Genomic DNA, 26,753 nt, shown 5'->3' with positions numbered 1-26,753 from the left:
GCTTGGAGTCCGTGAAAGGTTAACGAGATTTGTGCACTTGTTCTCCAGCCAGCTGGCACCCTTACTACTTTCTGTCTTGTGTATGTAGTTTATCCACTTAAGTAGTTTTTATTTTGATCATGTACCATAGAAGACTGCCGACCTTTTCTCGCTGGGGTTGGGAGGGGCGTAGGGACGCACAGACGCCAACTTTCCTACTCTCTCCCAACCCTCCCGGGTTACCTTCCTTTTCTTTGTTAGTCAGGTCCCAGTTTAGGGAATTGAAGACTGCTCTCTGCAGCTAAACACTGGCCCTTCACTAGATTCCAGCCTCTTTGAATATATGTAGATAATCCTCCCTTCCAGCTTCTCTTGGTGAGTTGGGAAAGGGAGAGTTCTGGATGACCTAACAACAACAATGAGATTCCCCACCAATCCTTCTAAACTCCATCAAGTACAGATCCAGAGTCCTCAACAGCACCTCATATGACAAGCTCCATTCCAGGGATCATTCTTGTGAACCTCCTCTGGACCCTTTCCAAATCCAGTACATCCTTCCTTAGCTACAGGGCCCAAAAGTGCTCACAATACTCCACATGGGGTCTGACCAGAGCCTTATACAGCCTCAAGGTCCAGCTCTATCCCAGCTCACGAGGTGTGTGCCACTGGTCATTGAACGAAAAGCTTCACTTCAGACCCCAAAGGTGATACAGGTGTGACTAGTGAGTCCGATCCAAAAATGAAAGGAAAAAACCTTGCGTTTAGATAGTGCCTTCCACAATCTCGGCACTTTCCAACAAGTCACTTTGTATCCACATGCAGTTTTGTTGCAGTGAGTAGAGTCCCAATCTCTGGATCAGAAGCCTTGGGTGTAAGTCCTACTCGGGACCTGATGGCCCGAGGTGGTGCCTTCATAACATGCCAGACAGGGATGGAGTTGGTACTGTGTAGGGGTTGTGTTTAAGGGCTTTGTTGTTGCCGCCTTTACCGTTCTCACCGGCCAGGTACTCCGTGAGCCCAATGGTGGTGTCGGCTCTAAGGGTGTGGGGGCAGCGGCGGCAGATTTGGGTCTGGGGGGGTTGTCCCTGCTCGCACACTACCTACACCTATCCCCTATCCCTTCAGAGAACCTACTGATCCTCGCCACCATCACATGAGCCCCGTGGACCACTTTATACTGGATGAAGTTTAACCTCGCACATGACGAGGACGTGTTCACCCTCCGCAAGGCCTCTGCCCACGTCTCGGCCCCCACCTCCCCTCACAGTTCCTCCTCCCACTTATGCTTGATGTCCCCCACCTGGGCTCCCTGCCATTCCATCAACTCCTTCAGAAACCTTCCCCTCCCCTATCTCGTGCCTCACCAGCACCTTGTTCTGCAACCCCAGGGGTGGCAGCCCAGGAATGGACGGCACCTCACTCCTTACAAAGTCCCAAACCTGCGGGTACCTAAAGCCATTCCCCCTGGGAACTCGTACTCTTCCTCCAGGTCCTCCAACTGCAAATTGTCCCCCTATAAACAGATCGGCAAAGTGGCAATCCTGCCGGCCGCCTACCATCAACCTCACGTCCAGCCCCCAAGGTGCTAACCTATGGTTATCACAGATTGGTGCCCACACCGAGGGACGAGATAGGGAAGGGGAAGGTTTCTGAAGGAGTTGATGGAATGGCAGGGAGCCCAGGTGGGGGACATCAAGCATAAGTGGGAGGAGGAACTGGGAGGGGAGGTGGGGGCCGAGACGTGGGCAGAGGCCTTGCGGAGGGTGAACACGTCCTCGTCATGTGCAAGGTTAAACTTCATCCAGTATAAAGTGGTCCACGGGGCTCATATGATGGTGGCGAGGATCAGTAGGTTCTCTGAAGGGATAGGGGATAGGTGTAGGTAGTGTGTGAGGTGGGGGGGGGGGGCTCACGAATCACATCCACATGTTGAGGGAGTTCTCGAACGTGATGTCTTGGGTGCTGGGAGGTGATCCTGAGTCCAGAGGTGGCGATATTTGGGGTGTCTGAAGATTGGAAGTCCAGGGGGTGAGAGAGGCCCTTGCTCCTTGATAGCCCGGAGTCGGATATTGCTTGGGTGGGGAGACGCGGAGCCGCCGAAAGTGGGAGTGTGGGTGAGCAAGCAGCGGAATTCCTGAAGCCGGAGAAGGTTACGTTCATCTTGAGGGGGGTTGGCAGAGGGGTTCACCCGGAGGAGGAAGCTGTTTATTGATTTCTTTTAATGAGGTTTGAGAGGTCAGCAAGGTGGGGGGGGGGGGGGGGGGGAAGAGGGAGAAGGGGGTTAAAATGGGGATGGCAGAATGGGTTAGCATCAGGGGAGTGGGTGTTGGTTGTTTGTTGAATTGTTTGGTGTTTTTCCTGATTCTGTTTGTATATGTGAAAATGCCTTGAATAAAAATACTTTAAAAAGCAAGTAATATGCCAAACAGGTTAATTATCAACCTCCAAATCCTTCCAATTTACCTATGGCAGATGGTAAGAGTGAGAGAGTCTCCTGGTTAGCCAGAAGATGCTCACTCCCCAGTTGTTTGACTATCTGTTTAAGTGGAATCTACAGCCTTTGAATTAAGAGGGGACGGTCTCTCTAGCAGAGACAGAGCCATTCATTACTCCTATCGACATAACTCCTAACTCGGAGGTGTTACTGGTGGAGCTGCTTTTTTATGGTGGATTGAGTAAACTTTTTCATTTTTTGGGATTCTGGGTTTGGATTTGAATTCTGGGATTTGGCCGTTGTTTTTCTATGAAGGATGGAGGGGCTGGGATAGTTTTCTTTAAAGCAAAGAAGGTAAAGGGGAGATTTGCTCGAGGCTTTCACAATCATGAACACTTTTGTTTAGAGTAAATGAGGAGAATCCATTACCAAAGACAATCCGTCGGTAACCAGAGGAGACTGGTATAAAGTAAGTGGCCAAAGAATTAACGGAGGTATGAAGGGAATTATGAGTTTGTGATCTGGAATGCATTGCCTGAATGCAGAGAAGGTGGAAGTGGATTGAATTAGTAACATGCAGAAGGGATGTGGCTGGAAAGAGAGACATGTTGTAGAAGTTTCCGCCTTGCAATCATCAGGACAAATGCAAGAATTGCAAATTTCAAACAATCTTAACAATTTATAGTACAGGAGAGAAGGATGTTGATTGGTTGGCAAATCTACTCTGGTTGAGTTGTTGCCATGGAAAAAGTAATGGGGAACTATAGGCTGCCAAACTGTGATTCAAAAAATGTCAAAGCTTGTACATATCCCTTTTGTTTGCAGAGTGTGTGCATGAATGTGTGTCACTTCTAGCAAGTGTAGCTGAACCACACTATGAGCTTGACTGACTATCTTAAATTGTCAATGTAGCTATTAGTGCACTCAAGGTTGTTCAGAAGGGAACTCAAAAGGAAATTGGATAAATACTTGGGCCTTGGGGAAAGGACTGAGATGTGGGATTGGTTCAAAGAGCTAACACAGGTATGATGGGCTGAATGGTGGTGTGACGCACATGGTGTATCTTCAGCTGCAACTTTAGATGCACCAGAGGCAGATGTAGCAGCAGAGGATGCGAGCCCAACAGGCCTCTAACCCTGATTAAAATAGCCAGAACCTAATCAATTTTCTCAGCTTTTAACTGCCGACTTTCTAAAAGGACCTGATCGGCTGCCTAATTTCGACAACAGCAGCTATGCATTTATATAGCACCTTAAGTGTAGTAAAAGGTCCCATGGTCTTGGCAGCTGGCGAGGGAAGCTGATTCCAGGCCTGATTCAGGAGAATGGCCTCGATGCTGTCTGGGGAATTTGGGAAGGACCAGCCTCCGAGGTGTCTTCATTCAAACCCACCTTGCTGTTGAAAAAGACTTGCATTTCTATAGAACCTTTCCCAACCTCAGGACATCTCAAAACTACAGTCAGTGAGCACGAATTGCAGTGCAGTCACTGTTGTAATGGAAAACAGCAGCCAACGTGTGCACAGCAGCAAGTTTTTGTGATCTTAATTGAGGGATTAATATTGGTCAGGACACAGAGGCGGAGTGGTGGAGAGCCGCTTGAGAGTCAGCATAGACAGTTGTGCTCAAGTCTCCAGCATGGACTTGATCCCATGACTATTCTGGTTGTTCCACCAACTGAGCCACTGTTGACACACTGGGACATCCCGAGGATGTGGAAGGGTTTCTCTCGCCCTCGCCCTCCTCCGTCACCCTTTGACTTTATTATCTTTGTGTTTTATTCCCCCAGCTGAGTGAGCGGGCCCGTGAACGCAAAGTACCATCCACTCGAATCGGTCGGCTGGCCAATTTCGGAGGTGAGTGTTTTGTGACCCTTTTGTCGAGTGTATTGCTTTGTGTCCTGGTGACTCATGTCATGTGAGAGTGCCTTTAAGGATTGGATGTTTAAGAAATGTACCTTTAAGAAATGAAGCTGATCATATTACTGAAGTGATGTCACGGGGGGGGGGGGGGGGGGGGGGCAGCTGAGCTCACTTCTGCTTTTTGGGAGTTTTAGTTTCAGTTTGAAGAAAGCTTGGGTGTGGTTGTGAGCTGCATTGCTGGTGATCTCTGCCATGAAGGACTATCTCTTAACCCTTTGGTAAATCGGAATTGTAAAAAGGTCTCTGTATTGAATATAAATCTAATGTGCTTCTGTTTGAAGGATTTGTTAAGTCGTTTGGATGTGTAAAGGAACAGTTTGCAGGATTGGGTAGTGTTGTATTATTTTCAGGGTTATCTTTGAAGTAAGGGGTGTTCAGAGATCCAATGTTTATTTAAAAGGTTAATTTGAGTTCATGGAATAAACATTGTTTTGTTTTAAAAACCACATGTCCATAATGGTAATACTACACCTGGGGAACAAGCCGTGTGCTTCAAAAGCAACAATCCATTAAAGGTGGGGGTTGGTTGAACTCCATGATACATTCTGGGGTTCTGAAAACACCTCTCCCATAACACTCAGTTAAAGACAGTGAATGGCTGCCTTCCTGTTCATCAGAGTTCCACCGGGTGTGGAGGACAAGTGAGCCAATGTTATTCCAAGTGAGCGCTGGCCAGTTATCCTCGAGTCAGATGGGAGTGATTCCGGGGCTTGACCACCTTGTTTAACAACACGGGGAATACTGCACTGTAGAAGGGGGCTGAGATATTAAGCTGAGCCCTCATCGTGCCTGGTCGGGCGGATGTGAAGGTCCTGTTATCTCTGTTAGGCAAAGCTTGGGATTCCAGTGCGGATGGTGTGGGAGAAATTGAATTTGAGGTGATTGAAGAGCAATGTTTGAGGTAGGATTGGAGATGAGGGGGTTATTTTGGAACTAGGCACCCGTGGTGTTAAATAGTTTTAGGATTTTGGGTGGAGAGACGTTTGGTAGAAAGTTGCAGTTTTATTTGGATAACTGTGTAGTGCTCCCCTGTTATTTCAGTGTTGGCAGATCTCCCATGCACACAATGAGACTGATGATGTGCTCCACAGTATTAGACAGTGTTAAATCAGCAGGTCCACAATGTCTCTTGTAATAATCTTTATTATTGTCACAAGTAGGCTTACATTAACACTGCAATGAAGTTACTGTGAAAAACCCCTAGTCGCCACATTCTGGCACCTGTTCGGGTACACAGAGGGAGAATTCAGAATGTCCAATTCACCTAACAGCACGTCTTTCAGGACTTGTGGAAGGAAACTGGAGCACCCGGAGGAAACCCACGGAGACACTAAGAGAACGTGCAGACTGCACAGCGACAATGACCCAAGCCGGTGTCATTAAGGAAAATGGCCTCCTCATATCTTCTATATAGATAGCTCTTGAGGCGAATGGGATCAAGGGTTATGGGGAGAAAGCAGGATTAGGCTATTGAGTTGGACGATCATCCATGATCGTGATAAATGGGGGAGCAGGCTCGAAGGGCTGAATGGCCTCCTCCTGCTCCTATCTTCTACGTTTCATCACAGAACCAGGTTTCCGTTAAGACCACGATGTTGATGCAGTCATCCACAATCAGTTCACAAATGATTGGGAATGCTGGAGGGTGATTGTTTCGAGGTGCATTTCTAAACCAGGCTGGTTTAGCACAGTGGGCTAAACAGCTGGCTTGCAATGCAGAACAATGGCAGCAGCGCGGGTTCAATTCCTGTACCGGCCTCCCCGAATAGGGCCGGAATGTGGCCACTAGGTGCTTTTCACAGTAACTTCATTGAAGCCTATTTGTGACAATGTGATTATTATTATTATTGAGAGAGAGGCGATCCACTGGCAGAGTGAAATAAATAACCAGAAACGTGCTGGAAATACTCAGTAGGCCAGTGAGCACGTGTGGAGAGAGAAACCGAGCTAACATTTTCAGGTAGAGCTGATGGTCTAAATATTTCAGATTTCCAGTGTTGAAGTATTTTGTGTTTGTATGGGAGGGCTGAGTTGTATAGGACGGAGATTGGCAAGATTCGCCCCCGCTGTGCAAAATGTGCAGTTGATTGGGGGAAGAGAGTGGGAAGGGAAAGTTGGGGTTGCCACTCAAACAGCGAGAGCCCAGGAGAGGATATCGAGGGAGACACAGAGGGAAAAATAACAGCCTGAGCAGGTGCCAGGAGAGCAGGAATGCTGAAGGGCTAGCGGAGAGTTTTAGGATGGTAAGTACCTGATAGTGGAGAAATGAAAAGATACCTAATGTCTGGAGAGAGGGATCTTGGGAGGGGTAAAGAGAAAATAGCGCAAAAAAAAACGTGAAAGTAGAAGTGTTTGGGGCTTGGAGTGGTCGCATAATGCCCAAGTGAATGGACACAGTAAACTCCAGATATATGGGGCTGGCGGTATTGCGATTATTAGTTTACAGATATCTTGGTGGTAAAGGGAATTAGAGAGGAGATAGCAAGAGGGAGCAATGCTGTGACAGCATAAAGTTGGTATAGGTTGTGGGCAGAAAAGCCGAGGCAAGGTTAGATTGAACCGTACGATCCAGACACAGCAGAAAATATACTTCAGCCCCTGGATGTGAATCTGTGAGCAGGTACCAGGCAGACAGCTGAAGCTGAAAAAACAGTTTACCAGTCAGTGGAACAACTGTGAAAGGGAAAAGGCTGTAAGCTGATCAAAGTTACTTTAAAATTGAAGCAGCAGATCAAATCAGTGGAGTTTTATGGTGTCATCCACTGTACTCACAGTGGATGATACCACGGGGCTGAATTTTCCTGGGAAACGGCAAAGGCCGATGGTGGGCAGAAAAAGGTGCGTTGAAGCCGTTGACAGCAACGGTTGTTTGCCCTGTTTAGTCCCACAGGCTGGGGGACAAAATAGCAAAGGGGTGGGGGTGGGTCCCACCCCCCGGTTGAGGGTCCCCCCCCCCCGGTTCCCGGTTGCGGGTCCCCCCCCCTCCCGGGTTGCTGCTGCTGCCGGCCTATTTCCCTACCGTTCCGCCAGGAAGCCCAGGAAAGGCTGCCACCGCCTAAAGAACCCTTGTACTGATCCCCTCAGGGCAAATTTCACCCTCTCCAATTTAATGAACCCCGCCATATCATTGATCTAGGCCTCCACGCTTGGGGGCCTCGCATCCTTCCATTAGAGCAAGATCCTTCCCTTCGCCGGGCTACTATGGACGCAAAGGCCAGAACACCGGCCTCTTTCGCCTCCTGCACCCCCGGCTCCACTGCAACCCCAAAAATTGCGAGTCCTCAGCCTGGCTTGACCCTGGATCCCACCACCATCGACACCGTCCTTGCTACCCCCTTCCAAAACTCCCCCAGCACTGGGCACGCCCAAAACATATGGGCGTGGTTCGCTGGGCTCCCCGAGCACCCAGCACACCTGTCCTCGCCCCCGAAAAACCTACTCATCCTCGTCCCAGTCATGTGGGCCCTATGCAGCACCTTGAACTGTATGAGGCTAAGCCTCGCACAGGAAGAGGAGGAATTCACTCTCTCCAGGGCATCCGCCCACGTCCCCTCCTCAATCTCCTCACCCAGCTCCTCTTCCCATTTACCCTTCAGTTCCTCCACCGAGGCCTCGTTTACCTCCTGCATTACCCGGTATATGTCCGAAATCCTCCCTCCTCCAACCCACACCCCCGAGAGCAACCGATCCCGCACCCCTTGTGGGGGCAGCAAGGGGAACCCCTCCACCTGCTGCCTGGCAAACGCCCTCACCTGCATGTACCTAAACATGTTCCCCGGGGGGGGAGCCCAAACTTCCCCTCTAACTCCCCAAAGCTCGCGAACCTCCCCTCCACAAACAGGTCCCTCAACCTCCTAACCCCTGCCCTGTGCCAGCCCAGAAATCCGCCATCAATGCTCCCTGGGACAAACCGATGGTTCCCCCGTATCGGGGCCTCCACGAGCCCCCCACTTCTCCCCTATGTCGTCTCCATTGTCCCCAAATTTTGAGGGTAGCCGCCACCACCGGGCTCGTGGTATACCTCGTTGGAGGGAGCGGCAGCGGCGCCGTTACCAGCGCCTCCAGGCTCGTGCCCACTCAGGACGCCACCTCCATCCTCTTCCATGCTGCCCCATCCCCGTCCATTGCCCATTTACGCACCATCGCTGCGTTGGCAGCCCAATAGTATCCACAGAGGTTGGGCAACGCCAGCCCCCCCCCTATCCCTGCCCCGTTCCAGGAACACCCTTCTCACCCTCGGAGTTCCATGCGCCCACACAAACCCCGTAATACTCCTGTTGACCCTCCTAAAAAAGGCCTTCGGGATAAGGATGGGGAGGCACTGGAACAGGAACAAAAACCTCGGGAGCACCGTCATCTTAACGGACTGCACCCTCCCCGCCAGTGACAGCGGTAACATATCCCACCTCTTAAACTCCTCCTCCATCTGCTCCACCAACCTTGTGAGGTTGAGCTTGTGCAGGGCCCCCCAACTCCCAGCCACCTGGATCCCTAGGTAGCTGAAGCTCTTCCCTGCCTGCTTCAGTGGGAGCCTACCAATCCCCTCCTCTTGATTCCCCGGATGCACCACAAACAACTCACTCCGGGGGCACCGTTTTTAAAGGCCATCCCAACGCTAAGGAGTTCACCCTGGAATGTCCCCTCCGTAGCAGTGCTGGGGGGCAGGGCCAGGGGATGACACTGACCCCCTGAGCAGGGCACTCCCGTGTGAGGTCTGCTTGTAGACCAGTCGGGTTTTATGCCGTTCTGCCCTCGTGCTGAAGTGGCATGCAAGGCAAGGCAGCATGTTAGCACTGTTGCTTCACAGCTCCAGGGTCCCAGGTTTGATTCCCGGCTTGGGTCACTCTCTGTGCAGAGTCTGCACGTTCTCCCTGTGTCTGCGTGGGTTTCCTCCGGGTGCTCCGGTTTCCTCCCACAAGTCCCGAAAGATGTGCTGTTAGGTGAATTGGACATTCTGAATTCTCCCTCTGTGTACCCGAACAGGCACCGGATTGTGGCGGCTAGGGGCTTTTCACAGTAACTTCATTGCAGTGTTAATGTAAACCGGCTTGTGACAGTAAAGATTATTATTATGTTTATTTCTGATGGTGGGAGAGGATTTTTCGGGTGCATAGGCCTGATGATGATATGCTAATTAATTCAAATGATATTCCCGATGTTCAAAGCCACGTTACGCACCCAGTCACTCACAGTGGGAGAAGACAACAGTGTTCACGTTGAACCAGGATTTGGCGGTTCTTGTGAGATCGGCAGCAGCGGAAAACCCCCCCGCCATAGTCTGAGGTCATTTAGGGTTTGATTGCATTTGGATGAGGGAAATGTACCGAATGGCAGGTGCTTCTAAAATCCTGACTCCAGGCCAGCATCAAAACAGAACAGAATTTAGCCTGTCTTTCTTGCTTTGTTTTTATATACTTTGACACTTGGGGAGTATGGTGTCCAAAATATGTGGAGGATTGCAAAACTCCTCTATTTATAGATAGTACTTCACAGGAAACCATCTCTCTGACAAGTAACCAAAGGTCTTTGGGCTGACTTTAACAGCGGGTTGGATGGGGGTTGTGGGTACAGCCTGTGTCTGTCTGTCCACCCCTGTGTAGCTTGGCCGTAGGCTTGAATCACTGAGCAGCTATCCATGGAGGTTGCAGTTTGGGTTGTAAATCTGCCCATCACATCTGTCCTTGTGCTGGCTCCGCATTAGCGCTATCTACTTCCTGCTTCCCTACCCGCACCCTTTTTCTTTTTTACAAGTATTGATTGAGTTTGTTGGTGGGGATGATGACTGGGTCTCATTACCCTCTTGTGGTAAGGGATTCCATATTCTGATGTTAGTTTATGGGGGGGGAATCAAACCCTACGTTTTGTTTTGTGTGGATCCTAAATTGATGCCAGGGATTCATTAATCATTACTGACCATCCCAAACTCAGTCCAGTTGCTCCAGTAAATTCAGCCCTCGGTTTTCTTCTGAACAAGAGGAGCTATTGGAGGCCAGATGGAATTATATTGAATGATACAGAAGGCTGCCATTCGGCCCATTGAGACTTCCCCAACTTTTTCGAAAGAGCAGCAGAGCAGAGCTACTGATCAGCTGTTCTGGGGAAATTTGCATACGTGCAGTGCGGTCAGCCTAAGTTTTTTTTTTTTTTTTTAATAATTTTTATTGAAAGAGTTTTTCCATACAAACATTTACCCCTACTAATTTTTAAATTATTTACAACACAATCCCTCTAGGCAAATGTCCCTCCCTCGCCCGCCCTCTCGCGCGCACCAGTCCTCCCCCCCCCCCCCCCAGACAACCTTAACAAACAAGGCAGCCTACAGTTTCAGACATGAGCAGCGAGCAGACTTGCCCGCGTTACAGTCGTGCATGTCCCCCCACGACCCTTGCTGCCCCCTCCTTCCCCTCCCTCCCCCCCCCTCCCCCCCCCCCCCCCCCCCCCGGGTTGCTGCTGCCACGACCCCGAACGTCTATCTCTGATCTAAAAAGTCAAGGAAAGGTTGCCACCGCCTGGCGAATCCCTGTACCGACCCTCTCAGGGCAAATTTGATCCTTTCTAGCTGAATATAGCTAGCCATATCGTTAATCCAAGTTTCAACGCTTGGAGGCCTCGCGTCCTTCCATTGAATTAATATCCTTCGTCGAGCCACTAGGGACGCAAAGGCCAGTATTCCGGCCTCCCTAGCCTCCTGTACCCCCGGTTCTACCCCGACCCCAAAGATCGCAAGCCCCCATCCTGGTTTGACCCTGGACCCCACCACCTTCGACACCGTCCTTGCCACCCCCTTCCAGAACCCTTCCAGCACCGGACATGCCCAGAACATATGCACATGGTTCGCTGGGCTTCCCAGACATCTGACACACCTGTCCTCACCCCCAAAGAACCGGCTCATCCTTGTCCCCGTCATGTGAGCTCTATGCAGCACCTTAAATTGAATGAGGCTCAGTCTCGCACACGAGGAGGAAGAGTTGACCTTCTCCAGTGCATCCGCCCACATCCCGTCTTCTATCTGCTCTCCCAGCTCCCCTTCCCACTTGGCTTTCAGCTCCTCCCCTGATGCTGCTTCCGCCTCCTGCATTATCTTGTAGATGTCTGATATCTTCCCCCCTCCGACCCAGACCCCCGAGAGCACCCTATCACTCGCCCCCTTACTGGGGAGCAGGGGAAACCCCTCCACCTGCCGCCTAGCAAATGCCTTCACTTGTAAATATCTGAACATGTTTCCCGGGGGGAGCTCAAACTTCTCCTCCAGCCCTCCCAGGCTCGCAAACCTCCCCTCTATAAACAGGTCCTTCAGCTGCCGTATGCCCACCCTGTACCAGCTCTGAAATCCCCCGTCGATGTTCCCCGGGATGAATCTATGGTTCCCTCTTATTGGCGCCGCCAACAGACCTCCCATTTCCCCCCTATGTCGCCTCCACTGCCCCCATATCTTGAGGGTGGCCGCCACCACCGGGCTCGTGGTGTACCTCGTGGGGGGGAGCGGCCATGGTGCCGTTACTAGGGCCCCCAGGCTTGTGTTGCCACAGGACGCCCTCTCCATTCGTTTCCAAGCTGCCCCCTCCCCTTCCATCATCCACTTGCGCACCATTGACACATTTGCCGCCCAGTAGTACCCCGAGAGATTGGGCAGTGCCAGCCCTCCACTGTCCCTACTCCGCTCCAAAAAGACCCTCCTCACCCTTGGGGTGCCATGCGCCCACACGTAGCTCATGATGCTACTCGTCACCTTTTGAAGAAGGCCCTAGGGAGGAAGATGGGCAAGCACTGAAATAAAAACAAGAACCTTGGGAGGACCGTCATTTTGATTGACTGCACCCTCCCCGCCAGCGACAACGGTACCATGTCCCACCTCTTAAATTCCTCCTCCATCTGTTCCACCAGCCTGGAAAAGTTCAACTTGTGGAGGGTCCCCCAGTTCCTTGCCACCTGCACCCCTAAGTACCTAAAGCTCTTTCCTGCTCGCTTGAAGGGGAGTCTCCCAATACCCTCTCCCTGGTCCCCCGGGCGTATCACAAAAACCTCGCTTTTGCCCAAATTTAGTTTGTACCCCGAAAAGTCCCCAAACTCTGCTAATAGTTCCATTATCTCCGGCATTCCCCCTTCTGGGTCTGCCACGTACAGCAGTAGATCGTCCGCATACAGCGATACTCGATGTTCCTCCCCTCCCCTAGTCAGTCCTCTCCACCCCCCTGAATCCCTCAGTGCCATCGCCAACGGTTCAATCGCCAGTGCGAAAAGTAGGGGGGATAGGGGACATCCCTGCCTGGTCCCTCGGTGGAGCCCGAAATACTCCGACCTCCTCCCGTTTGTCACTACACTCGCCATCGGGGCCGAGTAGAGCAACTTCACCCACTTAATAAACCCTTCCCCAAACCCAAACCGTTCCAACGTCTCCCACAGGTACTCCCACTCCACCCTATCGAATGCCTTCTCCGCGTCCAGCGCTACCACTATCTCAGCCTCCCCCTCCACTGCCGGCATCATAATTACATTCAGCAGTCTCCGCACGTTCGTGTTGAGCTGCCGCCCCTTCACGAACCCCGTCTGGTCCTCATGGATTACCCCTGGCACACAATCCTCTATTCTAGCTGCCAGGATCTTTGCCAGCAACTTGGCATCCACGTTCAGAAGCGAGATAGGCCTGTAGGACCCGCACTGCACGGGGTCTTTATCCCGCTTCAATATCAGGGAGATCAGAGCCTGCGACATTGTCGGGGGCAGAACCCCCCCCTCTCGCGCCTCATTAAAGGCTCGTACCAGCACCGGTCCCACCAAGTCCACATTTTTCTTATAGAATTCCACCGGGAACCCATCTGGCCCCGGCGCCTTCCCCGCTTGCATCTGACCTATTCCCTTGACTAGCTCCTCTAGCCCTATTGGCGCCCCCAGCCCTTCTACCAGCCCCTCCTGGACCCTTGGGAACCTCAATTTGTTTAGGAAGTCCTCCATTCCCCCTCTCCTCGTCGGCGGCTCAGACCGATACAACTCCTTGTAAAAATCCCTGAAGACCCCGTTCACTTCTTGCCCCTTCTGCACTACCTTCCCGCCCCTCTCCTTCACTCCCCCAATCTCCCTAGCCGCATCTCGTTTGCGAAGCTGGTGTGCCAGCATCCTGCTCGCCTTTTCCCCATACTCATAGACCGCGCCCTGTGCCCTTCTCCACTGCGTCTCTGCCTTCCTGGTGGTCAGCAGGTCGAACTTGACCTGCAGGCTGCGCCGTTCTCCCAGCAGCCCCTCCTCTGGTGCCTCCGCATATCTCCTATCCACTTCCAATAGCTCCCCCACCAGCCTCTCCCTCTCCTGCCTCTCCTTTCTTTCTCTGTGCGCCCTTATGGAGATCAGCTCTCCCCTGATCACTGCCTTCAGGGCCTCCCAGACCATCCCCACCTGCACCTCACCCGTGTCATTCAAGTCCAGATAGCTCTCAATGCTCTTCCGGACCCTTTTACACACCTCGTCATCCGCTAACAGCCCCACATCCAGCCGCCACAGCGGGCGCTGGTCCCGCGCCTCCCCCATTTCCACATCCACCCAATGCGGTGCATGATCAGAGATCGCAATGGCCGAGTACTCAGCTTCCCGTACCCTCGGGATCAGCCCCCTGCTCAACACGAAGAAATCGATTCTGGAGTACACTCTATGGACGTGGGAGAAAAAGGAATACTCCCTCGCCCTCGGCCTACCAAACCTCCATGGGTCTACTCCTCCCATCTGCTCCATGTACCCCCTCAGCACTTCTGCCGCTGCCGGCCTCCTATTGGTCCTTGAGCTCGATCTGTCTAGCCCGGGGTCCAGCACTGTGTTAAAGTCCCCCCCCATGATCAAGCCCCCTGCCTCCAGTCCCGGAATGAGGCCCAATAGGCGCCTCATAAAACCCGCGTCATCCCAGTTCGGGGCATATACGTTGACCATCACCACTTTCTCCCCCTGCAGCTTACCCTTCACCATCACATACCTACCCTCCTTATCCGCCACCACCTCCTCCGCCACGAACGACACCCTCTTTCCCACCAGAATCGCCACCCCCCGGTTCTTTGCGTCCAATCCAGAGTGGAACACCTGTCCCACCCACCCCCTTCTCAGGCGAACCTGGTCCACTACCTTCAAATGGGTCTCCTGTAACATTGCTACATCAGCCTTCAGTCCCTTCAGGTGTGAGAATACCCTTGATCTCTTGACCGGCCCATTCAACCCCCTCACGTTCCAAGTGATCAGCCGGGTCGCGGGGCGACCCGCCCCCTTCCCCTGCCGATTAGCCATGTCCTGTTCCCTGCTCGCCCCGGGTCGACCCTCCCCTTCTGACCCGCTCCCCATGACGATGTCCCCCTCCCCCCACCTCTCCAGTCCTCCACTTCCCGTTTCTGGTCTTTTCAGCAGCAACCCGGTGTCCCTCCCTAACCCCCCTCCCCCCCCCCCAGGCTAGGACCCCTCCTAGCCGCGATGTACCCTCCATCGTACTCCCGTAAGTCAGCTGGTTCACGCTGACCCGGCTGCTCCTGCCACACTCCGACTCCCCCCGGCTCGGGGGCGGGCCTCCCCCCCCTTGCCACTCCTCCCTGGCCCCGCTCCAGCGCGGGAAAGGTCGCCATTGCTAGCCACGCCCCGCACTCCTCCCCTCCCCCCTCCTCTGCCCCGCGCGCGGGAAAACAGAGGAAAGCCCGCGCTTTCGCCCTGCCACACCCCACCCCACCATCTTCAGTTCCACCCCCGTCCCCGTCCATGCCTGTAAAAGAACCCCCCCTAGGAGCCCATATCCCCGATCTGCTCTCCCCCCCGTCCCACCTCCCCAACTTAACATTATAAATAACAGATAAATAACAAATAACAATGTACTTAACAGTCGCCCTCTACCAAACAGCATAAATAACCATAAATAACCATGAATAACCACAATAACAATAACTAAGGGAAGTTGGCAAAGGGGGAAAAAACATCAGAAGAAAAACCACAGCAAGAGTTCAAAATCCAAACAAAGAATTCAGCTGAAAGTACCCGAGCGGCTACGGCCGCCAAGTATCCCCTGGGTCTAATTCGAGTCCAGTTTCTCTTCCTGTACAAAGGCCCACGCCTCCTCTGGGGACTCAAAATAGTGGTGTTGGTTCCTGTAGGTGACCCACAAGCGCGCTGGCTGCAGCATTCCGAACCTGATCCGTTTTGCATGTAGCACCGCCTTCGTCCGGTTGTACCGGGCCCGCCGCTTTGCCACCTCCGCACTCCAGTCCTGGTAGACCCTCACCGTCGAATTCTCCCACTTGCTGCTCCTTTCCCTCTTGGCCCACTCCAGCACTCTCTCACGATCGCTGAGTCGCTGGAACCGCACCAGCACCGCCCTCGGGGGCTCATTTGCTCTTGGCCTCCTAGCCATGACCCTGTAGGCCTCTTCCAGCTCCAGGGGCGAAGGGACGGCCCCTGCCCCCATCAGGGAGCTCAGCATTTCTGCTACATATCCCGGGAGGTCTGACCCCTCCAGGCCTTCTGCCAGGCCCAAGATCCTCAGGTTCTTCCGCCTCATTCGGGTATCCAGCTCCTCAAAACGGCTCTGCCATTTCAGGTGGAGTGCCTCGTGCACCTCTACCTTTCCCACGAGGACCGTGGCCTCCTCCTCCCTCACAGTCATCTCCTGTTGCAGCTCCCGAATCGACGCCTCTTGGGTCGCCTGGGCTCCCATCAGCCTGGTGGTCGTCGCATTCATTGACTCCAAGAGCTCCATTTTCAGCTCCGTAAAGAAGCGCAGGAGAGCGGCCTGCTGCTCCTCCGCCCATTTCCTCCATTCCTCGGGTGCGCCACCGGCCGCCATTTTGGTCTTCTTCCCCCGCTTTTTTTTGGGAGCTGCTGTTGCTTTCTTTACCACCCCACTCCGGGTACCGACCATAAAGTTGGTCTGGTTCTCTTCAGGGAGCCTTCCCCCACCGGGATTTGTCCTTACAGCGCCGTTGGGGCCCTCCAATCGGCCCGAAAACACCTTTGTAGCAGGAGCAGCCAAACGTGCGACTTAGCTGGTCATAGCCGCAACCGGAAGTCGGTCAGCCTAAGTTGAAGGTGGTTTGTGGAAGGGCTGTTGGCAACTGACAGTTAAACCCGAAACACTTCGTGAGTGTTTCCCACCCTACCTCCTCCTCTAACCAACCCCCCCACCCCACGGTGGTTGGGAAGCGGGAGCAGGGACCTGTCGTGAAGGTGAGTGAGTGCCTTTAAATTTGCTTAACTTTCGGCGGGAGCAGGGTTTGAGGTAATATCAGGTAAGCTCTTCCTTTCTTTTTCTTTTTCTTGTTTTTTTTTTTAAATCTAGAGGTGATGTCAGGGAAGGCAGTACAATGCTCCTCCTGCAGAATGTTTGAGGTGAGGGACGCCGTCAGTGTCCCTGCTGATTTCATCTGTGGGAAGTGCACCCAACTCCAGCTCCTCAAAAACCGTGTTAGGGACCTGGAGCTTGAGCTGGATGAACTTCGGATCATTCGGGAGGCAGAGGGGGTCATAGATAGGAGCTTCAGGGAAGTAACTGTAAGAGGGACTGGGAAGAAGCAGTCAGTGCAGGGACCCCCTGCGGTCGTTCCCCTGAGTAACAAGTATACCGTTTTGGATACTTGTGGGGGGGACGACTTACCAGGGGTAAGCCATGGGGTACGGGCCTCTGGCACGGAGTCTGTCCCTGTTGCTCAGAAGGGAAGGGGGGAAAGGAGTAGAACACTAGTAATTGGGGACTCAATAGTCAGGGGCACAGATAGGAGATTTTGTGGGAGCGAGAGAGACTCACGTTTGGTATGTTGCCTCCCAGGTGCAAGGGTAAGTGATGTCTCGGATCGTGTTTTCCGGGTCCTTAAGGGGGAGGGGGAGCAGCCCCAAGTCGTAGTCCACATTGGCACTAACGACATAGGTAGGAAAGGGGACAAGGATGTCAGGCAGGCCTTTAGGGAGCTAGGATGGAAGCTCAGAGCGAGAACAAACAGAGTTGTTATCTCTGGGTTGTTGCCCGTGCCACGTGATAGTGAGATGAGGAATAGGGAGAGAGAGCAATTAAACACGTGGCTACAGGGATGGTGCAGGCGGGAGGGATTCAGATTTCTGGATAATTGGGGCTCTTTCTGGGGAAGGTGGGACCTCTATAGACAGGATGGTCTACATCTGAACCTGAGGGGCACCAATATCCTGGGGGGGAGATTTGTTAGTGCTCTTTGGGGGGGTTTAAACTAATTCAGCAGGGGCATGGGAACCTGGATTGTAGTTTTGGGGTACGGGAGATTGAGAGTATAGACGTCTGGAGCACAGATTTGACTTCGCAAGAGGGTGCCAGTGTTCAGGTAGGTGGTTTGAAGTGTGTCTACTTCAATGCCAGGAGTATACGAAATAAGGTAGGGGAACTGGCAGCATGGGTTGGTACCTGGGACTTCGATGTTGTGGCCATTTCAGAGACATGGATAGAGCAGGGACAGGAATGGTTGTTGCAGGTTCCGGGGTTTAGGTGTTTTAGTAAGCTCAGAGAAGGGGGCAAAAGAGGGGGAGGTGTGGCGCTGCTAGTCAAGGACAGTATTACGGTGGCGGAAAGGATGCTAGATGGGGACTCTTCTTCTGAGGTAGTATGGGCTGAGGTTAGAAACAGGAAAGGAGAGGTCACCCTGTTGGGAGTTTTCTATAGGCCACCTAATAGTTCTAGGGATGTAGAGGAAAGGATGGCGAAGATGATTCTGGAAAAGAGCGAAAGTAACAGGGTAGTTGTTATGGGAGACTTTAACTTTCCAAATATTGACTGGAAAAGATATAGTTCGAGTACATTAGATGGGTCATTCTTTGTACAATGTGTGCAGGAGGGTTTCCTGACACAATATGTTGACAGGCCAACAAGAGGCGAGGCCACATTGGATTTGGTTTTGGGTAATGAACCAGGCCAGGTGTTAGATCTGGAGGTAGGTGAGCACTTTGAAAACAGTGACCACAATTCGGTGACCTTTACGTTAGTGATGGAAAGGGATAAGTATACCCCGCAGGGCAAGAGTTATAGCTGGGGGAAGGGCAATTATGATGCCATTAGACATGACTTAGGATGTGTTGGTTGGAGAAGTAGGCTGCAAGGGTTGGGCACACTGGATATGTGGAGCTTGTTCAAGGAACAGCTATTGCATGTTCTTGATAAGTACGTACCAGTCAGGCAGGGAGGAAGGGGCCGAGCGAGGGAACCATGGTTTACCAAAGAAGTGGAATCTCTTGTTAAGAGGAAGAAGCAGGCCTATGTGAAGATGAGGCGTGAAGTTTCAGTTGGGGCGCTTGATAGTTACAAGGAAGCGAGGAAGGATCTAAAGAGAGAGCTGAGACGAGCAAGGAGGGGACATGAGAAGTCTTTGGCAGGTAGGATCAAGGAAAACCCAAAAGCTTTCTATAGGTATGTCAGGAATAAAAGAATGACTAGGGTAAGAGTAGGGCCAGTCAAGGACAGTGATGGGAAGTTGTGTGTGGAGGCTGAGGAGATAAGCGAGATACTAAATGAATACTTTTCGTCAGTATTCACTCAAGAAAAAGATAATATTGTGGAGGAGAATGCTGAGACCCAGGCTATTAGAATAGATGGCATTGAGGTGCGTAGTGAAGAAGTGTTGGCAATTCTGGACAAGGTGAAAATAGATAAGTCCCCGGGGCCGGATGGGATTTATCCTAGGATTCTCTGGGAAGCCAGGGAAGAGATTGCTGAGCCTTTGGCTTTGATTTTTAGGTCATCATTGGCTACAGGAATAGTGCCAGAGGACTGGAGGATAGCAAATGTGGTCCCTTTGTTCAAGAAGGGGAGTAGAGATAACCCCGGTAACTATAGGCCGGTGAGCCTAACGTCTGTGGTGGGTAAGGTCTTGGAGAGGATTATAAAAGATACGATTTATAATCATCTAGATAGGAATAATATGATTAGGGATAGTCAGCATGGTTTTGTGAAGGGTAGGTCGTGCCTCACAAACCTTATCGAGTTCTTTGAGAAGGTGACTGAACAGGTAGACGAGGGTAGAGCAGTTGATGTGGTGTATATGGATTTCAGTAAAGCATTTGATAAGGTTCCCCACGGTCGGCTATTGCAGAAAATACGGAGGCTGGGGATTGAGGGTGATTTAGAGATGTGGATCAGAAATTGGCTAGTTGAAAGAAGACAGAGAGTGGTAGTTGATGGGAAATGTTCAGAATGGAGTTCAGTTACGAGTGGCGTACCACAAGGATCTGTTCTGGGGCCGTTGCTGTTTGTCATTTTTATAAATGACCTAGAGGAGGGCGCAGAAGGATGGGTGAGTAAATTTGCAGACGACACTAAAGTCGGTGGAGTTGTAGACAGTGCGGAAGGATGTTGCAGGTTACAGAGTGACATAGATAAGCTGCAGAGCTGGGCTGAGAGGTGGCAAATGGAGTTTAATGTGGAGAAGTGTGAGGTGATTCACTTTGGAAAGAATAACAGGAATGCGGAATATTTGGCTAATGGTAAAATTCTTGGTAGTGTGGATGAGCAGAGGGATCTCGGTGTCCATGTACATAGATCCCTGAAAGTTGCCACCCAGGTTGATAGGGTTGTGAAGAAGGCCTATGGTGTGTTGGCCTTTATTGGTAGAGGGATTGAGTTCCGGAGCCATGAGGTCATGTTGCAGTTGTACAAAACTCTAGTACGGCCGCATTTGGAGTATTGCGTACAGTTCTGGTCGCCTCATTATAGGAAGGACGTGGAAGCCTTGGAACGGGTGCAGAGGAGATTTACCAGGATGTTGCCTGGTATGGAGGGAAAATCTTATGAGGAAAGGCTGATGGACTTGAGGTTGTTTTCGTTAGAGAGAAGAAGGTTAAGAGGTGACTTAATAGAGGCATACAAAATGATAAGAGGGTTAGATAGGGTGGACAGCGAGAGCCTTCTCCCGCGGATGGAGGTGGCTAGCACGAGGGGACATAGCCTTAAATTGAGGGGTAATAGATATAGGACAGAGGTCAGAGGTGGGTTTTTTACGCAAAGAGTGGTGAGGCCGTGGAATGCCCTACCTGCAACAGTAGTGAACTCGCCAACATTGAGGGCATTTAAAAGTTTATTGGATAAGCATATGGATGATAAGGGCATAGTGTAGGTTAGATGGCCTTTAGTTTTTTTTCCATGTCGGTGCAACATCGAGGGCCGAAGGGCCTGTACTGCGCTGTATCGTTCTATGAGCTTTGTGTTGGTCCAACTCAATTGCCCTTCCTCCATTGTCCTGCTAACTTTAATTTTTGCCCATTCCATTTTCAAATTTACTATTCAATTCACTTCTGTGCTCCTTTTAGGTTGATAACTCACTACGTTTATTTAAAACAAAATCCTGATCTCGCCTTTTGCCAATTATCTGCAATCTGAGCACGCTGGTTTACTGACCTTCCTGCCAGTGGTGTCAGCCTCTCCCTATCTACCGCATGAAAATCTTTCCTAATTTTGAACATTTCTGTTGAATCGCCGATCATACCAGCAACTGAATTGACCTTTGTTGCGAGAGACGAATTGGAGCTGTCAGCAGAGGTGTAAGGAGGTGCTGCTTTACGTGAGGTTCATGGCAGCTAGGATCTGGTATTGTGAACTAGGGGAGTGTTCCAGTTAAAAGGGAGGGTCAGGCAGGAGTCGGCCTGTTTAGCAAGTCCAGGCCAAGTGAAGCGTGTACTCGTTCAGGCAACACCTGGTGTTACACAGTTCCTGAACCATTTTGTCTCCATTACCTTTTTTGGAATATAATTTGAAACATTTGTCATCTTTGGGTGCCAGATGAGAGCTGAGAGATTTCAAATGAACGCCCACTGCCTAGAATTCCCTCCCCGTTTTACACCTGGTGGCCTGTCTCACTTTATTTAATGGGTGTTATCGCTTCATTTTAACTTTGGTACTCGATACACTATTTGAGTGGGGAACCGCTCAAATGGTGGGAAGGTGACTTTCTGACCTGATTTCTACATTGTTGTAGTTAAGATTGGTCGATTATGATTCCCTCGGAATGTGGAGCCATTGGAACCAATTCGAAGGGGCAGAATCCTCTTGGTGGGGCAAAGTAATGACAAAACCCAGGAAGATGGGGCTGGGGTAGAAGATCTTATTGATTGGCAGGTTAGGTTAGAAGGGTGATTGGCAGGTTAGGTTAGAAGGGTGATTGGCAGGTTAGGTTAGAAGGGTGATTGGCAGGTTAGGTTAGAAGGGTGATTGGCAGGTTAGGTTAGAAGGGTGATTGGCAGGTTAGGTTAGAAGGGTGATTGGCAGGTTAGGTTAGAAGGGTGATTGGCAGGTTAGGTTAGAAGGGTGATTGGCAGGTTAAGTTAGAAGGGTGATTGGCAGGTTAGGTTAGAAGGGTGATTGTCCTGATCATTCTATTTAAAAAAAATTAAAAAAAATTTAGAGTACCCAATTCATTTTTTCCAATTAAGGGGTAATTTAGCGTGGCCAATCCACCTAATCTGCACATCTTTGGGTTGTGGGGGCGAAACCCACACAAACACGGGGAGAATGTGCAAACTCCACACGGACAGTGACCCAGAGCCGGGATTCGAACCTGGGAACTCGGCGCCGTGAGGCAGCAATGCTAACCCACTGCACCACCGTGCTGCCCTCTGTTTTTTATTTCTTATGTTCTCTCTGATACAACCGAGTGGATTGCTCGGTCATTTCAGAGGCAGTCACATTGCTGAGAGTCTGGATTCTGGCCTGGACACGAGAATAGGCCAGACTGGTGTCATGTGAGAGTTCCTTTAAGAAATGGGTGTTTATAAATGGGTGTGTATATAAGTATCTGTCGTGAGAGCACCTTTAAGAAATGGGTGTTTATTACTGCAGTGATGTCAGAGTGGATGGAGCTGGGCCGTCTGTCCACTTTTTACTTTCGCTTTAGGCTTTTTGCTGCAGGGTGGGTTTGGTTTCATTTTAGTTTTGGAGAAGTTGCAATCACAGCAGGATGTGTGTGAATCTCTACAAGCTTCTGAATGTCCATTTGCTGATCTCAACCTCGTAACTGTTCTCAGTAGTGAAGTTAAGCCTGATGTCTTTCTGTTAAAAGGTGTTTTTAAGTCTTATGGATGTGAAAGGAAAGTAAGAATTACTTAGTGTTGTATTCTTTGGGGGTTGTATTTGAATTAATAGTTGCTAAGATGTTCACTGTATGTTTGAAAAAGGTTAACTTGAGTTCATAGAATAAACATTGTTTTGCTTTTAAAAAATACTTTTCCATTTCTGCTGTACCACACCTGTAGAGTGGGCCGTGTGCTCCCCATACCACAATCTATTAAAAGTTGTGGGTCAGGTGAACTCCATGATACACTTTGGGGTTCTCTAAACCCTGGCCCATAACACTGGGAAAGAACATTACTGAATCAATTGGATGGGGGGGGAATCCCTGACAACTTGTTCCAAAATGTTCTCTCTGATCCACCAACTTTCATTTATGGCCTTTGGTCCACTTGATTCCAGGCTAACAACTCCAGTGCGGCACTGAGGAAGCTCTGCACTGCAAAGGGTGCTGTCTATTGGATGTGAATTTGAAAACGAGGCCTGTCTTTGTGCTCAGGTGGATGTGGTAAGCTCCAGTGGCCACGTTCTAATCCAGAATGACTATTAGTCAATGTTAACTTGGACCCACCTCCACCTGCGGCCAATTTTGGCCATGGTTTCTGCCCTTCCCCAATGGTCTGTTGCAGGGTGCTATGTCCAGAGATTGTTTGAATTGTTCAATAATCCTCTGGCGGTGGATGAAGAAGGCTTCCTGACCAAGTGCTCACTCTTCTTATTTCTCTTCGGACAGGTTTGGCTGTTGGTCTCGGAATTGGGGCCTTGGCAGAAGTCGCCAAGAAGACATGGAGGCCTGAGGAGCGTGAGGGTAGGTGGAAGTGTGTTCAGCTTACCATGCTCCTGAGGGTGAGCAGCGTCTGCTCAGGGAATGGTGGTCTGGCTCCGTCACACTGTCTTGTTTCTGTGGTCACTTGCGACTGACGTACATTCTTGTTGGGTGGAGACTGAATGCAGTGGGTGGGACCCGCGGGAAGGGGCTGTTTTGACCGGTTGCCAGACAACAACATTTATATAAGACCTTTAATACTGTGGAATGTCCTGAATCACTTCACGGGCGTGTTCTCAGACTCTGTCTGACACAAAGCTACATAAGGCAATCGGACGGGTGTCCAAAAACCTGGTCAAAGAGCTAGTTTTAAAATGTCCTCAAGGAGGAAAGCAGACTGGAGAGATGGAGATGTGTATGGAGGGTATTCCAGAGTTTGGGGCCGAGGCAACTGGTCACATGGCCACCAATGGAGGAGCGAATGTGATTGGTAATGTAAAAGAGGCCACAATTAGAGGAGCACAGTTATGTTGGCGAGTTGTGGGGCTGGAGGAGGTGAAAGAGAGAGAGTTGTGAGGCGGGGTAGAGGTCATGGAGGAATTTGAAAACACGATGAGAGTATTAAAATTGTGGCATTGCTTTCCATGGAACCAGGGTCAGTCAGTGAGCACAGTGGGTCTAGTGAATGAGGGTTGGTAAAGACGCGAGCAACAGAGATTTCAATGAATGAACGTTTACAGTAGGTAGAATGTGAGCGATCTGTCAGGAGTGCGTTAGAATAATCCAGTACAGAGGTAACTAGGGGTAGAGAGCTGGGATGACTACTTAGAGAATTAAAAAGGAAGATAGAAGCATTGTTTCTCAAGAGTTACTGGAACAGGGAGAGCTTCAGTACCAGTGGCCATTAAAGCATGCAAAAGGAATGGGACAAAGATGTAAAAGAAGGAATATTAAAGGATATAGAATCCTGACGGTGCTGAAGCAGGCCATTCGGCCCATTGAGTCTGCACCGACCCTCTGAAGGAGCACCCTATCGACGCTCACTCCCATCCCTGTAACCCCCCATCTAACCTTGGGATAATCCACCTGTGGTAGGGATGAGGGCAGGTATACAGTTCGCAGCACCAGTCTGCATCGAATGTGGATTGACTTTGCCTCCGTCTCTGACTCCACATTGGGGGATGGCACAGATTTGTGCCCTTTTCAAATGGTCATTGAAACAGAAAATGCTTCAACGCCATTGCTTATTGGATATGTCCCCAGCCAATGAAACATTTACAAAGTGGTGTCACTGTTGGAATGAATTTCAGAATTGGCTGGGAATTTGTCAGTATTTACAGGGGTTCCCTGAGTCTGTCAGTATTTACAGGGGTTTCCTGAGTGTGTCAGTATTTACAGTGATTTTCTGAGAGTGTGTCAGTATTTACAGGGGTTCCCTGAGCCTGTCAGTATTTACAGGGGTTTCCTGAGAGTGTCAGTATTTACAGTGATTTCCTGAGAGAGTGTCAGTATTTACAGTGATTTCCTGAGAGTGTGTCAGTATTTACAGGGGTTCCCTGAGTCTGTCAGTATTTACAGGGGTTTCCTGAGAGTTTCAGTATTTACAGTGGTTTCCTAAGAGAGTGTCAGTATTTACAGTGATTTCCTGAGAGTGTGTCATATTTACAGTGATTTCCTGAGTGTGTCAGTATTTACAGGGGTTTCCTGAGAGTGTGTCATATTTACAGTGATTTCCTGAGTGTGTCAGTATTTAGTGATTTCCTGAGAGTGTGTCAGTATTTACAGGGGTTTCCTGAGAGTGTGTCAGTATTTACAGTGATTTCCTGAGAGTGTGTCATATTTACAGTGATTTCCTGAGTGTGTCAGTATTTACAGGGGTTTCCTGAGAGTGTGTCAGTATTTACAGGGGTTTCCTGAGAGTGTGTCATATTTACAGTGATTTCCTGAGAGTGTGTCATATTTACAGTGATTTCCTGAGTGTGTCAGTATTTACAGGGGTTTCCTGAGAGTGTGTCAGTATTTACAGGGGTTTCCTAAGAGAGTGTCAGTATTTACAGTGATTTCCTGAGAGTGTGTCATATTTACAGTGATTTCCTGAGTGTGTCAGTATTTACAGGGGTTTCCTGAGAGTGTGTCAGTATTTACAGGGGTTTCCTGAGAGTGTGTCAGTATTTACAGGGGTTTCCTGAGAGTGTGTCAGTATTTACAGTGAGTCCCCAGGAGTGTGTCAGTATTTACAGAGGTTTCCTGAGAGTGTGTCATATTTACAGAGGTTTCCTGAGAGTGTGTCAGTATTTACAGTGAGTCCCCAGGAGTGTGTCAGTATTTACAGAGGTTTCCCGAGAGTGTGTCAGTATTTACAGAGGTTTCCTGAGAGTGTGTCAGTATTTACAGAGGTTTCCTGAGAATGTGTCAGTATATACAGAGGTTTCCTGAGAGTGTGTCATATTTACAGTGGTTTCCTGAGAGTGTCAGTATTTACAGGGGATTTCTCGTGCGTGTGTCTGTATTTACAGAGGCTTCCTGAGAGTGTGTCAGTATTTACAAAGGTTTCCTGACCTGAAAATGTGTCAGTATTTACAGAGGCTTCCTGAGAGTGTGTCAGTATTTACAGTGATTTCCTGAGAGTGTGTCAGTATTTACAGAGGTTTCCTGAGAGTGTGTCAGTATTTACAGAGGTTTCCTGAGAGTGTGTCATATTTACAGGTGTTTCCTGAGAGTGTTTCAGTATTTACAGGGGTTTCCTGAGTGTGTCAGTATTTACAGGGGTTTCCTGAGAGTGTGTCAGTATTTACAGTGATTTCCTGAGAGTGTGTCAGTATTTACAGAGGTTTCCTGAGTGTGTCAGTATTTACAGTGATTTCCTGAGAGTGTGTCAGTATTTACAGAGGTTTCCTGAGTGTGTCAGTATTTACAGGGGTTCCTGAGAGTGTGTCAGTATTTACAGAGGTTTCCTGAGAGTGTGTCAGTACTTACAGGGGTTCCTGAGAGTGTGTCAGTATTTACAGGGGTTTCCTGAGAGTGTGTCATATTTACAGTGGTTTCCTGAGAGTGTGTCATATTTACAGTGATTTCCTGAGAGTGTCAGTATTTACAGGGGTTTCCCGAGAGTGTGTCAGTATTTACAGGGGTTTCCCGAGAGTGTGTCAGTATTTACAGGGGTTTTCCCATGCGTGTGTCAGTATTTACAGAGGTTTCCTGAGAGTGTGTCAGTATTTACAGAGGCTTCCTGAGAGTGTGTCATATTTACAGTGGTTTCCTGAGAGAGTGTCATATTTACAGGGGTTTCCTGAGAGTGTGTCAGTATTTACAGGGGTTTCCTGAGAGTGTGTCAGTATTTACAGGGGTTTCCTGAGAGTGTGTCAGTATTTACAGAGGTTTCCTGAGTGTGTCAGTATTTACAGGGGTTTTCTCATGCGTGTGTCAGTATTTACAGGTGTTCCCTGAGTCTGTCAGTATTTACAGTGATTTCCTGAGAGTGTGTCATATTTACAGAGGTTTCCTGAGAGTGTGTCAGTATTTACAGAGGTTTCCTGAGTGTGTCAGTATTTACAGGGGTTTTCTCATGCGTGTGTCAGTATTTACAGCGGTTTCCTGAGAGTGTGTCAGTATTTACAGTGGTTTCCTAA

General features: G+C 50.1%; 1 protein-coding gene across 1 annotated transcript in view; it reads left to right on the top strand.

Moving 5' to 3' along the window:
* Nucleotides 1-26,753, top strand: part of LOC119966933 (atypical kinase COQ8A, mitochondrial-like) — a 131,328-nt gene that overhangs the window by 35,907 nt on the left and 68,668 nt on the right. Inside the window, exons 4-5 of the mRNA XM_038798891.1 lie at nucleotides 4,201-4,267; nucleotides 23,092-23,166. Coding sequence (XP_038654819.1) covers nucleotides 4,201-4,267; nucleotides 23,092-23,166 — 142 coding nt within the window. The remainder of the gene's footprint in view (nucleotides 1-4,200; nucleotides 4,268-23,091; nucleotides 23,167-26,753) is intronic.

The sequence above is a fragment of the Scyliorhinus canicula genome, chromosome 6 (genome assembly GCF_902713615.1).
Source record: "Scyliorhinus canicula chromosome 6, sScyCan1.1, whole genome shotgun sequence".
NCBI lineage: Eukaryota > Metazoa > Chordata > Chondrichthyes > Carcharhiniformes > Scyliorhinidae > Scyliorhinus > Scyliorhinus canicula.
Note: the sequence above shows the minus strand (reverse complement) of the source record. Positions and strands in the feature narration are given on the sequence as shown.